The 14,839-nt window shown below is 33.7% G+C and overlaps 1 protein-coding gene across 4 annotated transcripts in view; it reads left to right on the plus strand.

Annotated features, from left to right (window-relative positions):
* KIAA0319 (KIAA0319 ortholog) overlaps window positions 1–14,839 on the plus strand; it is a 129,945-nt gene that overhangs the window by 111,751 nt on the left and 3,355 nt on the right. For 2 of the 4 annotated variants that reach the window (XM_051970605.1, XM_051970606.1), the window contains 2 exons: window positions 939–1,029; window positions 13,645–13,736. In XM_051970605.1, coding sequence (XP_051826565.1) covers window positions 939–1,029; window positions 13,645–13,736 — 183 coding nt within the window. Of the gene's footprint in view, window positions 1–938; window positions 1,030–2,263; window positions 2,675–2,936; window positions 3,043–13,644; window positions 13,737–14,839 lie in introns of those variants that run through there. The other 2 variants (XR_007949370.1, XR_007949369.1) reach the window with 2 other exon arrangements.

Consider the following 14,839-nt stretch of genomic DNA (forward strand, 5'->3'; position numbering starts at 1 on the left):
ATTGTGGAGAGAACCATGAGTTGAATTCATCTCTTATGTAGTGCAGGCAGGTTGTGTTTCAGGCCTTTTTTGTTCCCCTGCATAATTTTTTTATATTTGGAGTTTATTTCATGCCCAGATATGGAAGGAATGTGAATCTGATCTGTTGTTTGACTCAACATTCAGTGCACCATGCATGCCACAGACATATGATGGCCACATTTTTTCTGTCAACTAGATGCAACAATTTATTTTTACTTTTAATAGTAATTTTTCCAAATACATATAAAGATAGTTTTCAAAATCCATTTTGTAAAACTTTACACTCTAAATTTTTCTCCCTCCCTCCCTTATTACTCTCCTCCCCAAGACAACAAGCAATCTGATATAGCTTAAATATGTACAATCTCTTTAAATATATTTCCATATTTATCATGTTGTGCAAGAAAAATCAGACCAAAAGGCAAAAACAAAAACAAAACACAAGAAAGAAAACAAGCAAAAAGGTGAAAATACCATGCCTTTTGGACATAGTTTCAAATTACCCTCCAAAATGACCCAACAGTTTCTTTAGGACCTTAAATATTTCCAAATAAGGTAACTTTTGAATTTCTTATGGTTGTCAAACAAGTGTTCTCTGTGAGATACATGTATTTATTTATAAGCTATCAGCAGAGGTAAAGATCTTCTGGAATCATAGAATTTTGAAGTCCTCTGTTCTTCTTGGCACAATAATCCTTAACATATAGAGAGAGCAGTTTTCAGTATTAATTATGTGACCTTCAGTTCTCCTCAGAGTTGTATACCATCTCCTTGATGGCCCTATGCTAGTCAGGCAGGTGGAATTAACAGCATGAATCTTTGCTTGTAGAGCCTTAAAAATATTTATTCAGTGTAAAATAGCATACATCAAATGCTTTCATAAAGTGTAAAAACATTTTGGTTTTCTTGTTTTCCAGAATGGAGTATTTTCTATGTGACCCTGCTGGCTTTTACTCTGATTATATTAATGGTGGGTTTTACCTGGCTCTGCATCTGTTGCTGCAAAAGGTACTTGGTTGACACATTTATTTTTAATAAATTAAAGGATATATTAAATGTGAGTTGTTGATAGCCTTTTGTTGACAGATCTTTTGCTTGGGACTTAAAAATCACTTTGCTTGACAAAGGAGATACGATAAAATACTTTATAAACTACTACCTTCAGGTGTCTTAATAAATTGCACCCCTTTACAAAGACTTCACATGTTAGAAGAGACTAGCTATGTTATTCTAAATTGATGAGTTTTAACCTAGGGTCCACGAACTTATGTTTTTAAAAACATTTTGATAACTATTTCAATATAATTGTTTCCATTGTGTATTTAAAAAACTATTCCAAGAAGCGATCCATAGTCCCAGACTGCTAAATGGGTCCATAATACAAAAGAAGAATAAGAACCTATTTTAAAATCTATTTTCTATCTTCTCTCTTCTCTTCCCCTCCCCTTATCTCCCAATCCTCTCATTTCTTCTTGGTGCTTTTTTAGGACTTTGCTAAGACATTCTTCGAGGTAGGATGCTAAATGTCATTATGATTTGAAGGTTTTGATTATGTTTATTGCATTTGATAAAAATGTGATTTATTTTGACTCCTTTTAATAAAGATAAAGCTCCCCCCCCCACTTAATAGCATTTCATTTTTTTCCAATTACATGGCAAAATAGTTTTCATCATTTACTTTTATAAGATTTTGATTTCTATTTCTTTGCCTTCCTTCTCTCTCCCCTCCTCAAGACAGCAAGTAATCTGATATAAGTTATACATGTACAATCATATTAAACATATTTCCACATTAATCATGTTGTGAAATAAGAATCTGAACAAAAGGGAAAAACACTAGAAGAAACAACAATAACAAAAAAAGTGAAAATTGTATGCTTTGATCTACATCTCTATTATTTCTTTCTTTGGATATGGATAACATTTTTGGCCATGAGTCTTTTGGAATGTCTTGTATCATTGTATTGCTGAGAGGAAGTAGTGTTTTTCGTAGTTGATCATTACACAGTGTTGCCATTACTGTGTACAATGTTCTGGTTCTGCTCACTTCATTTAGCATCAGTTCGTGTCCTTTCAGGTTTTTCTGAAATCCGAAAGGTAAAATTTTAAGAGAGATCACCTAGGCAAGGAAAAATTATGCTTAATGTTTTACTTTGTTTCCTGTTCCTGGGAGTGGTCCCTGGGAAGCTCCTTAGGTTGTCATGACAGCAGGCTCATTTCAGAATTCTTTGTCATACCTATTGTGAGGAGAGGGAACCATCACAGAATGTCTCTAACTGCCCTTAAACAGAGAGTGCTAAGCATTTTCCCTAAGAGACAGTATACGTGCTTGTGCCAGACACATGTGGCCAAAATGAAGGGTTTCACCTTAAAGAAATTTTTTTTGTTTAAATTATGCTGCTACAAAGGTGGCAGCACAACAAGTGTGGTGCCGGTCTATATCCTACCACTAAATAATCTCGACTTTGATTATGACTAGGCTTTCACACTTTCTGAAAGGAAAAGCTGGTACAAGAAGATAAGAACAGTCATTCAGCCACAGGTCGTGTTCCCTGAACTGGATCCCACAAACACCTGAGAAGGTTGCCATGATCTGGGTTGTTCTGAAACTACTACGGCTCTATGTTGTACAAGTTGATGAGAAAATGATGAAGTTAGTGTTTTGTTTTTACCGTAGGATGCAACATGAATGAAAGTGCTCTTTGCTCCTGTTTAGCATACATTTAACTTGGTTTTGTTATGTGTTTGAGAAATAATTCTCCCAAACATGGAAAGAGCCACATGGGGCAGTTCAGTTGGTGTGTGTGTATGTTTGGGAAAAGAATGACTGGTCTCAGTTAAGCTTATTGATTAACCATAATGTTTCCTAGAACTATCTTCCTAATTTCTTACTGTTCATTCATTACCTCATTGAGCATTTATTAGGTGCCCATTATGGACTAAGTTCTGGACCTGAAAAGTTGAAAAACCTAAAGTCCTTCCCATCAAGGAGCTTATAACCTAGTAGGGGAAATGAAGCAGGTATGCAAATCATTATAATAGACATTAGAATATATTAAAATACATATATATGTGTACATAAAGATATACTCTATTGAGAGCCAGCGACCTTGTCTTAATTTTGTATATTATTTAATGTCTAGCATAATCATAGGAAATGATTGATTAATGGTGGTTGGTTGGATAGATGGATAGATTGATAAAATGCTAGTCAATTCAATAAACTGAATTTAAGAATTTATTTAAGCCTGCATTTGATAAAATGCATTGGGTATATTAAGTCCTGCCCTCTAGATGCTTCTGTTCTCTCCAGGGGTGAAAGGGATATAACATGTATAAAAATAAGTATAATACAAGGAAGAGTGTGATGAAGTCAAAGGAGAAATCTAGATACTTTAGAAACATTTGAAGAATGAGAGAGATTTTTGACTGAGTAAATCAGGGAGGTCTTTAAGGACAAAGTGAAAACTACATTAAGAAGAATTGAAAGAGAAAGATTCTAAGCGACAAGTGAGGAAAGACTTTTATTGATTAAGAGAAAAGTATAGATGCCATTGCTTATCAAGTTTGGGAATAACACATAGCAATAGAGAACAGAGAATAGCTAACGTTCTACATGACAGAATCAGGTTACAAAAAGATCTTGACAGGGTTAGAATGTTAGGCTGAATTTATTAATTATTAAATTTTATTGAATAATAGCTGTGAAGTCTGACTAGAGTTAAAAAATCTACTTCATGAATGTAATCATGGGAGAAATATGGCTGGGCAATGATTTATTTTTTTTCTTTTTATGGGGCTTTTGGGCGATTAAAATCTTTATGAGACCACAGTATAATATGGCATACAAAAAAAAAAAAAAAAAAAAAAAAAAAAACAAAACCCAAACCGAATGTAGTCTTGGGCTCTTTTAAGAAAAGAGTTGTGTATAGGATTTAGCAAATATCTAACTTATTTACTAAGCAAAGATGGCAACTAAAAGCAAAACTGATTTAGAATATATTTCATTTGTAAAATCTTACAAAGAATGATGAAAAGTTGTGAACAAAATTAGTTCAGAGAATGGATGAGCAGTGGAGGGTAAATCCATTTTAAAGAAACCTTAGAAAAAGAGGTCTATGTAAAATCAGCCCTATGGTATTTAAGGCTAAAAATGAAAAAAAAACAGGACAACAAACAGAAAAAAATGAAAACGATATTCAAGGATTACTAAAACACATTATTTTCTCTAAGGCAGTTAGGTGCCACAGTGCATGGAATGCTAGGTATGGAGTCAGGAAGCCACTGAGATACTTGCTAGCTGTTTGACTCTCTAGGCAAGTCACATAGCCCTGTTTGCTTTAGTTTCATCATCTGTAAAATGATCCGAAGAGGGAAATAGCAAACCACTTCAGTATCTTTGCCAAGAAAACCCCAAATAGGGTCATAAAGAATTAGATACGACTAATTAACAAAACTATGACAACAAATTTTATTATCTTACATTTTTGCTTAAGTTACTGTTTCAGTTAAATTTTTAATTTAGGATTGTAGAATTGTCTAAGTATACCATCATATCATCTTTAAAAAGCAATAATTTAGTTTCTTGTGTCGATTTCTTTTTCTTGTTTTGTTGTCATAGATAGCATTTAAAATAAAACTAAGATTACATTAAAATAGTAGTGCTGACAATTGGCAATCTTGCTTTACCCCTTATTTTAATGGAAAAGTTTTTAGTTCATCCACATTAATTGTAGATATATACTATAACATATTAAGGAAAAGTTCATTTATTCCTATGTTTCCTAGTTTGTATGTTTATGTTTTTGTTTTTCTTGAGGCAATTGGGGTTAAGTGACTTGCCCAAGGTCACACAGCTAGAAAGTGTTAAGTGTCTGAGGTCAAATTTGAACTCAGGTCTACCTGACTTCAGGGCTGGTGCTCTATCCACTCTGCCACCTAGCTAACCACCTAGCTGCCCCCCTAATGTGTATGTTTTAACAGAAAAATGTATTGTATTTTGTCCAAAGCTTTTATTTCATGTATTGTTATAATCATACAGTTTCTGTTCATAGATTACAAATATTAATCAACTAACCCTAAATTACTGGTATTAATAATCCTGGCCATGCTGTATTATCTCTTGCAGATTAAAATATTTTACATAATTTATTTTTCTGTCAGTCTTCATTATGAGAATTGTCTATAGTTTTCTTTTTATATTTTGACTCTCTTTTTAGGTGTCAAAGAATTTGATAGAGTCCTTTCTTATGTTATTTTTGCAAAAAAAATTAATTGTTCTTTGAAAGCTTGATAGAATTTGCTTATGAACTCATCTGGTCCTGGCTTTGTTAGTCCCCCCCCCCCCCCTTTTTGGAGTTCAATTGTGATTTGTGCAATTTGTTCTAAGATTAAGCCATTTGATTTATTTCTTGTTCTGCTCATCTAGTTTATATTTTGTAAATATTAATTCATTTCATTTGTCAGATTTATTGACATGTAATTGGACAAAAATGTCTGATATCCTTTTTTTTTTTTTAATGAATTCTCTTTTAAAATTTTTGATAATAGGGCAGCTAATTGGTGCAATAATAGAGCACCAGCCCTGAAGTCAGGAGGAGTCACATCCAACTTCAAACACTTAATAGTTACTATGTGACCTGGATAACTTACTCCCAATTGCCTTGCCCCCAAAAAAAATTAAAAAAAATTTTTTTGATACTGGTAATTTGCTTTTTTCCTTTTTCTTCCTTTTAATCAGATTATCTATTGTCTTGTCTTTTATTAGTTTAAAAAAAACTTTCTAATTTTATTATTATTTTTAAAATTTTCCATTGTTTTAATCTATTTGATTTCAAGATTTCTACTTTAATGTGAGACCAGGTGAAGTTTTCTCACAAAATCTATGAGATGGAGTAGATCACACTTTAGGCCTAAATCACATAATCCCTATTCCCAGAGGTCTGCAGGTTAGAGGAAGTCACATGATCTCAAGGCCTAGTGGTCTCTAAAGGTCAGACCTTAGGTCAATTTCAGGAAGAGACAGGAAGTGACATGACCCACAGGAAGCAGATGTTAGTGACTATTGTCAATAAAGGTCACTTCCTTTTTAGTCCATCCAATGAAAAGACTTGGGTCTTTTGCTACTTAAATAGCCTATTTCTGGTTTGTCAAGTTGGGTAGAGGTAGGGAGCTCGTACACCTCCCAGGAGTGCTTGGGCCTCTCCCTGCAGGGACTAAATAAATGCTTTCTCTTTGTACCTGAAGATGTCTCTGATTTGACCTGTCCCACACAAAGTGTTTTTTAATTTGTTGGTTTTCTAGGTTTCTTTGTTTTTGTCGATTGGGCAATTCGTTGATTTATTCTTTCTCTCTTTTATTAATGAAAGTGTTTAATGACTGTCATGAGTGAGATTTTGCAAAAAAGATAAAATGAGGTATGTTTCTCTGGGCAAGATAATATATTACTAGGGGCAGTAACCTTCAAAGAAGATTAATGGTTGCTTCAGTTTTCAGACAGAGACCTTAAACAAAAGGGTAATTCCCTTTTTTGGAGAATACAGAAGAATGGAACAGGGTAAGTGACATCTTGGGGTTGAAGGCAGCATGACTCGTTATGTAGCTGAGGCATGGGGAACAATGATTGGTTGGAAGTTAATAATAGGGGATAGTTAAAATACTCTCCTCTTCCTTCTGGGACTAAGAGATGGTCATTGTTTGGGTCTACCTGCAAGGCCAGAAATAAAGGCCACACTTCTTTGGACGGCAAACTCAACATCTTTGAAGGAGAGCTTGGTGGTGAAAGATATTAGTCCCAGCTCCCTTATGGCAAGCTACATTCCCCAGTAACACAATTCCTTGGGGCAAAAATGTGATTAACAAGAGAGTTACATTTCTAAACTTAAACCATTATAGACCAGCTGAATTCTGCATTAAGTTCAAAGAAAAAGAACCAGGATTTAGGCTAAAATCAATAATTGTAAATAAGATCAATAAGAAAAATTATATAAGATCAATTTTAATCTAAATAATAAGATCAATTAAGATAAAGATCAAATCAAAACTGGCTAAATCCACAAAATTTTGTTATATTTTCTCATTGTAGTACTTATATTTAATGTATTTTCTATTACCTCTACGATTTAATCCTCGATCTACCAATTATTTAGAATTATTTACTTCCTGCTGATTTTCAATCCTTTTTTTGATGGTACTTTGTTGAAAAAAAAAAAAAATATATATATATATATATATATATTGCATTGTGATTAACAAAGAATGTATTAAATATTGCCATTTCCCTCCACTTGTGAATTTTTGTGCCCTAATGGACAATGTTTGTGTTTTTTTAATTCCTTGCATTGCCAACAAAAGTATAGTTCTATTCTCCTTCAATAACCATTAGAGACCTATCATATATAACTCTAATAAAATTGTACTTCCGGGGGCAGTTAGGTCACACAATGAATAGTGCACCAGCCCTGAAGTCAAGAGGACCTAAGTTTAACTCTGACCTCAGACACTCAACACTTCCTAGCTGTATGACCCTGGGCAAATCACTTAACCCCAATTGCCTCAGCATAAAAAAAAATAATAAAACTTTAAAAATTGTATTTCCATATTTAATTTCTTTTGTGTTTTTTTTTAAAATACAGTCTTCTAACTTTAAAGGGGATATATTGAGGCCTCCCATTTTATATATATATAGTCACTTCTAATTGCTGTTGTATTTACCTTTCTTTTGATTGCCATTTAAAAAATTTAAAAACTTCTGTTCAGCTCTCCTGCTTAGCATATAAATTAAGAAATTAACCAAGTTAATAACTACAATTATTCATTTGAAGGATTGTTGATGCTTCAACTATTTTTTACTGCTTGAGGTTATTAAATGTGGATTTCTATTGAGTCAGTTAATGTCAGCCATCAGGCTATTGTTGAGAGAGGAAAGGAAGGGAAACAAAGGAGAGGAAAAGAAGGAGAGGAAAAGTGAGGAGAGAAGAGAGAAAATGAATATGGGAATTTACAGTATTGGAAGGCAAACTCTGGGCAAAAGTGCTTACTTTAACAAGTTAATTTTTAAAATGACTTTTCAGAAAATGTAGAAAAGTTTAGAAACTTTTCAATTTATGTGGGATAGTATGGACCACAAAAACAATCAGAGACTCTCAAGAGTAAGACAAAGCAAAAAGATTTATTATGATCTCGGGAGAAAGGGCATCTCCCAACTGACAAAGTGTTTGTCAGTAAAAAGGAGTACAAAATAAAAACTGCAAAACACAATATTAAATATCCTGAACACAGAAGCTCCTGCCCCCACCTGGCCTTTTCTCCTATTGTTTGGGGGAGTCTGGGCTTACATTCTAATAGTGGAAATCTAACCCAGAAATAAAAGAATAAATTGCCTTTAAAAGAGGTACTTAAATGCTAATTAAAATGGGAAGCAGAAGGGGACAAATATCTGCAACTTTTTAGTTATAGCTCTATTTGTTGTTATAAAGTTTCAAGTTTAAGGTATATTCCCTTATATACAAAGTATAGTTTAAAGTTATATTCCCATGAAGGTGTCTTCACTCAATTCCTCACAAATTTATCAAACACTAGGCTACTAGGGTTTTTTAGTCTGTTATATACTTAATTTGTTTCACTGACTGGGGTTTCTTGTTTTAATTATCCTCTATTATTAACTTCCAACCAATCATTGTTCCCCATGCCTCAACTACATAACGAGTCATACTGCCTTCAACCCCAAGATGTCACTTACCCTGTTCTATTCTTCTGTATTCTCCAAAAAAGGAATTATCCTTTTGTTTAAGGTCTCTGCCTGGAAACTGAGGCAGCCATTAATCTTAAAACTGATCTTAAAAAACGATTATTACTTTGTAGTATGGTTTGAGATTTGGAATTACTAAGTGCCCTTCTTTCCCACTTTCTTTCATGATTTTCCATGAGGTTTCTTTTTACCTTATGCCAGATCCATTTCATTATTTATTTTTAGGAATAAAATTTATTTCAATATAAAACAGAATTTATCTCAGCAGAAAGATATGAAAACCAATTTCTATCAGATATCTCTGGAATAAGTACTCAGGACCTGAAATCAGGTAAACTCCTGCTGTCTCATTTAGCTGGAAGCCACAGACATGCTATAGTCTAGTTGACTGATCAGACCACCTGCTCTGTTCCTCTACCCTTCCCCTAATCAAACACTCAAAACAATATATGCATTTAAAATGATGAGATTTAAAAAACAGTATCTTTCCAAATAGATTTAACATTTAAATTGTCTTACATCAGGATTTTCAAATATATATCTACCACATTGTCACTTTTAAAGAATCTCATGTATTATTGAGAGGGAGCATTATGTATATGTGCTTTGCCTGTATTTGTATGTTCATTCAATCATCAATGATCAACTGCATTTTTTTCAAGTGACCATTTATTCTGTCAGTGCTGAATCCAGGTGTTCCAAGTTCCCTACAAAGAAAAAATCTACTGTAGCATCCCCTCTTTTTTCTAAAGATGTATTTCATTATTTCACTCTATAAAGTAACTTTTTGGAGTTTGATTGGTATTGGTAATGTGTGTGACAAGACCACTGGCTCAAATAAATCAAATAAATTAAGGAGATTTCTCAAGGCAGAAAAAGAAAGGAATTTTATTACGATCTTGTGATAAAGGGCGTCTCCCTCCCCATAAGGAGAGGCTAGGCCCAGTTAACAGACAAGAATTATAGAGGGGCCTGGCTAACACTCCCTATAGGCTGGATCTTTGCCCTGATTAGCCAGGACAAATGACCTCACATTGTAAGTTACAAATGAGGAAAAACTTAATCGGTTAACCCAACCACATCTTTTAGGATGACTAAATTTTTTTTATATGGGAGTTTCAATGCCAAGCTGGTCCCAACTTAGTCTCACAAAGAAAAGGTCCCAGTCCTTGTAAACCATGTGATTTTTGGAGAAAGAAACCTCTCCTGGGACACAGCCGACCCTCATGCAGTCTTTAGAATACCGTCCCATCTTGTGAGACTGCTATCACAGTTCACTTCATTCAGTAATGAATAAATAGATTAATTTAAATAGTTTTGGTTTGTCTTACCCATGAGGTTAATTATCTTCAATTATTTAGATTTGTACTTTCACACAATATTTTGAAATTATATTTCTATAGCTCCTGTGTTTTGGTAGGGTAGGCTTACTAAATATTCTATCACTATTTTAAATGGAATACTCTACTTCTTCCTGGCAGGTTTGATTCATAATACACAAATGCTCATGATTTAAGTGAATTTACATTACATTACATCCTATGACTTTGAGTTATGTTTCAAATAATTTTTTAAATTGACTTTCTTGGAATCTCTGAGTAAATCATATTTTATGCAAAAAATATATATTTTTTCTTTTTTGACTGCTTATTCCCTCAATTTCTTTTTCTTGCTGTATCTAGCATTTCTAGCACTAAAACAAAACATACTGGTGATAATGAACATTCTTGTTTTACCCCTAATATTATTAGAAAGATCTCTAGTTTGTCTCTATTACATATAATGCTTGCTTTTTGGTTTTAGATGGATGTTAAAAGCAGTCCCGTTTTCTTTGGTTTTCAATACTATTCTTTTGCCAGATTTGTGATTTGAAAAAGAAAAATAGTATTTGGCCTGGAACTTATTTTTATCATTATTATAGTTAGATTAAATCAGTCAATGCTGTTAATTATCTTTACCATTGAACATTCGAAAATCTTCTCTTTTGAACTGGATCAGTTGGCAAATGAGCAAACTATGCTTAAGTAGCATTGTGAAAGATTCTGAGGATACAAAAATGAAAATTAAATAGCTTCCACCCTCACAGAACTTCCATTGTATACCTTTAACCTTATCCCTTTCAGTCTTCTCCAATAATTTGTCTCTCAGTGATAACCTGTTTTTTCTCCCTAACTCATCCAGTTTCTCCCTAACTCCTGGTTCATTCTTTGCTGCCTAACATTCCCAAATCTCCCTATCCTCAGAGATAGCAAAAGTCTGGACTTAATCTTCTAATTCAGACATGCATTAGTATTTGGACTTCCAAGCTTGGCTAGTTATATCCTTTTCTCAGGGTGCTAGGATTAAGAAAGCACTAGGATTCATATAATAATAACTTAACCTTTCATTCTGGCATATTCCCACCAATTGAGATCACTTATGATTACTGCTTCTGTATCATTTATTAGTGCCATAGTAGCTCCTCTATATTTTTTAATCAGCTGATGTCTTCTGGTTATAATCAGTAAACAAAAACATATTCTTTAAGATTACCAACTAGCAACTGATTTGAATATATCTTAAATACACCTGCAAATATACAGCCATCTTCTTTATAAGAATATAAACTTCTTAGGAGCAAAAATTGTTTTTAGTTTTTGCATTCTTAGCACTTGGCACAGAGTAGGCACTTTAAAAATGCTTACTGATTGATTCCAAACCTCTAAGATTCTGCTCCAGAATTGTATCTCTGTACGACTTACATGCCTATTTACTGAGTCAGTTGGAGGAAGAAAGTCATCTAGGGAATTCCTTGAAAGGAAGTCTCACTAAATCTTAACTTCCTATCATTTTAACCTTGATTTGATGAAATTATTTTTATAAGGAAATACATTCCTCCAAAATAATTATATCCTTTTTTTCAATTTTTCTCTTTTTTTTGTTAGTTATTTATATTTAGTTTTACTAAAAACATGATGAAGTCTCTCCTATGCTGAAAATGTATTGATTTAGATATCTTGACTTAGATATCCCATTTCAATCTACCATCTAATTCTCTATGACCAGATTTTTTCAAGCACATGAGCCACGTTCAATCTTCCTTCACCATTCCTTTATTAAATTCCTAAAATATAACTTCCATTTTCACTTTCACCACTGAAATTGTAGTGACTACCGAATCCATGACTTTTTCTGAGTTCTTATTCCCTTTGCCCAGTTAATTTCATTTGATTGGTGTGATGTGGTTGCTCTTGTTCCTAAGTGGTTTCTCTAAAATCGGATACATTTATGCATTTATTTTACATGGCTTATGTCCATGTATATGCTATTTCTTTTTAAAAATGTTTAGTATTTTCCCAATTAACATGTAAAAAATAATTTTAACATTTTTCCCCCCAAAACTTTGAGTTCCAAATTTTTCCTCTTCCCTCCTCTTTTCCTCTTTCATTGAAAAGACAAGCAATTTCACAAAGGTTAGACATGTATTATCTGCATGTAAAGCTGATATGAGAGATTGATGTCATGTAGTGAGAAGAGAGTTAAGATTTCAAGTTAGGAAAAAACTGTTTTATGAACTTGGGCAAGTGACTAAACCTATCAGAGCCTCTTTTTTGTTATCTATAAAATGGGGGAAAAATATTGTCGATACCTACTAAATAGAATCTTTGTGGGGGGAAAAAAGTGTTTTGTAAGACTTCATATGCTACATGTAACTGCAACGTTTGCTTGCTCCTGGGCCAAAGAGCAGGTAGACAGAGATAAAGTGTCAGCCAACTTTATATGGGATGGGTGATTCTATTTTTGAGGTCTGACCCTCCCTCTTTCTCTTTCCCCACTTCTCTCCCTCTCCTTTTTTCTCCTCTCCTCCTTTCTCCTTCTTTTGCCCTCTTCTTCCTCTTTCTTTCTTCCCTTCCCTTTCTTTTCCCATTTCTACTTTCTCTTCCTTCTCTATTGCCCCTTGCTGCCTACAAAGTCTTCCCATCCTTAGGTAACAAGACTCTGTACTAATTCTCCAACACATTGGCATTCTGGTCTCCAGATCTCCATCTCTTGTCAGTTTTGCTCCCCTCTGTAAGAAGTTCTCTGTTTAAACCAGTCACCGTGACCCCAAGTCTTACTTAGCCAATTAGCTTCTTGCCATGAATCTGACTAGTTTTGAAGCCCAGAAAAACCCTGATGAATGTGTCCTGGAAAGCTGTTAAAAAACAAATCAATAATTGTCTAAGAGACTTTGAGCCTTCAATGAGAATTCTTGCTCTAGTAGACACATCACAAATCATCTCTCCTCTCATACACCTCATGTACAATGCAGTTAAGCAATAACATACAGAGTTTAGCTATTCAGTTAGTCTACAACTTTTATCACATTTTTCAGGTTTCAAAAATAAAAACCCTTAAATATACTATGGAAGATGGTCCACCAAGACATGAGGTCAACAACAGATTTAAATAGAGCATACTGGAGAGAGGGGGAAAGCAGGGCTTTTTCTCCAGCCTAAATTCAAGCAGCACACTCCAACATAAGTCAGTCTGTCTCACTGCCCTCCCATCAGGGGTTCTGGCTGCCGGTGACCCCCAAAAACATTCCTCATAGTAATAGTTACTCTGTTTCCATTTTCTAGATTTCTTGCTCCTTTGAGTCACAAAGTAGGAGATCATGTAGGGAGTCAAAGTTAGCATGCCCTAATGTCCAAGTGTCTGGAATTCTCTCCTCCCCTGAGGCCTGCTCAGAGTTTCATTACATAGATAACTGTAAGATATTACTTAAAAATGGGGATTAGATTTTTAAGGTAAGACATGGTATAGCCACATATTTTTGTGTACCCTTTATTAACCTTTAGAGTGGTTACCTTTCTGAGAATTTGATTTGTGCTTAATAATTATTTTTCTTTCAGACAAAAACGGATGAAAATAAGGAGAAAAACAAAATATACCATCCTGGATAATATTGATGACCAAGAAAAATTGGAGCTAAGACCTGAATTTGGTAAGAATTTAAAAAGATGATTTCGTACTATCAACACATTTAATTCAGATATTTGTCCCTGAGTTGTGCCCTGAATTTGAGGGCAACAGATCTCTGTCAGAAAACTAAGTTGATGTCAGTTCTGTCCATGGCTCATTGTTTATTTCAGCCAGGATTATGCCTCTTTGGGCATCTGGATGGAATAATAGTTGAGGTTATACAAGGTTATACAAAGTTGGTGGGATATAGGAATGCAATAGCTTATAAAATTTAACTAACAGTTGGTGTTTTTATTTATTTAGGAAATTTAGGAGACATACTAAAAATATTTTTGAAGGTCTGCATTGTATTTCAGAATATATATTAATTAAATTAAGAAATTAAGAAAATTAAGATTAAGCATTAAAATTAAAGAATTAAGAAATTAATTAATCAAGAAAAGAGAAACTATTTCCAATTCACACTTAACCACAGAAACAGATACAGCTCAAAACACTCAATTTTCCTGGATTTGTGATGGTTGAGTGCAAGTAAATATAATGTTCTGGTACACTCCAATCTATTTCTGAATGCCTTTTTCCCTTTATTCATCCCATGCATTTTGTATACTAGAGCAAATGACTAGACTGGAAAGCCAAAGCCCTGGGTTCAAATCCTGATTAGTATTTTCTGTGTCACTTTGGGTACAACATAAAGCTCAAATTCCTGTTCTGTAAAATAAGAAAATTATACAACATGAACTCTGAGGTCCCTTCTGGTTCCTAAAATCCTATTAATTATATGGATATTTTAGAATGAACAAATATACTTCAAAAATCAGCAGTAGATACTACTTATGTAAATACAGAAGCAGGGAGCTTTTCCAAGATTAGTTTGTCCATAGTGCATTTAAACTCAGGCAGCTTACTTTTATTTTAAAAGCATTCTATACTTAACCTTAAAAACCATTCAATATTTATGAAATATAGAACAGTACAGAGCAATGTGTTTAGCATTGGAATTTCATTTGTCCTTTCCTTTAAAATAACTGTATTTTACTGAGGGAATATAAACTCAGATAAGTAAGTACAAGTTAATTTGAAGAAACGGCACATTAATAATTGAAGGGCAGGTAGTGTTTGGTC

Source organism: Antechinus flavipes, chromosome 1 (assembly GCF_016432865.1).
Source record: "Antechinus flavipes isolate AdamAnt ecotype Samford, QLD, Australia chromosome 1, AdamAnt_v2, whole genome shotgun sequence".
NCBI lineage: Eukaryota > Metazoa > Chordata > Mammalia > Dasyuromorphia > Dasyuridae > Antechinus > Antechinus flavipes.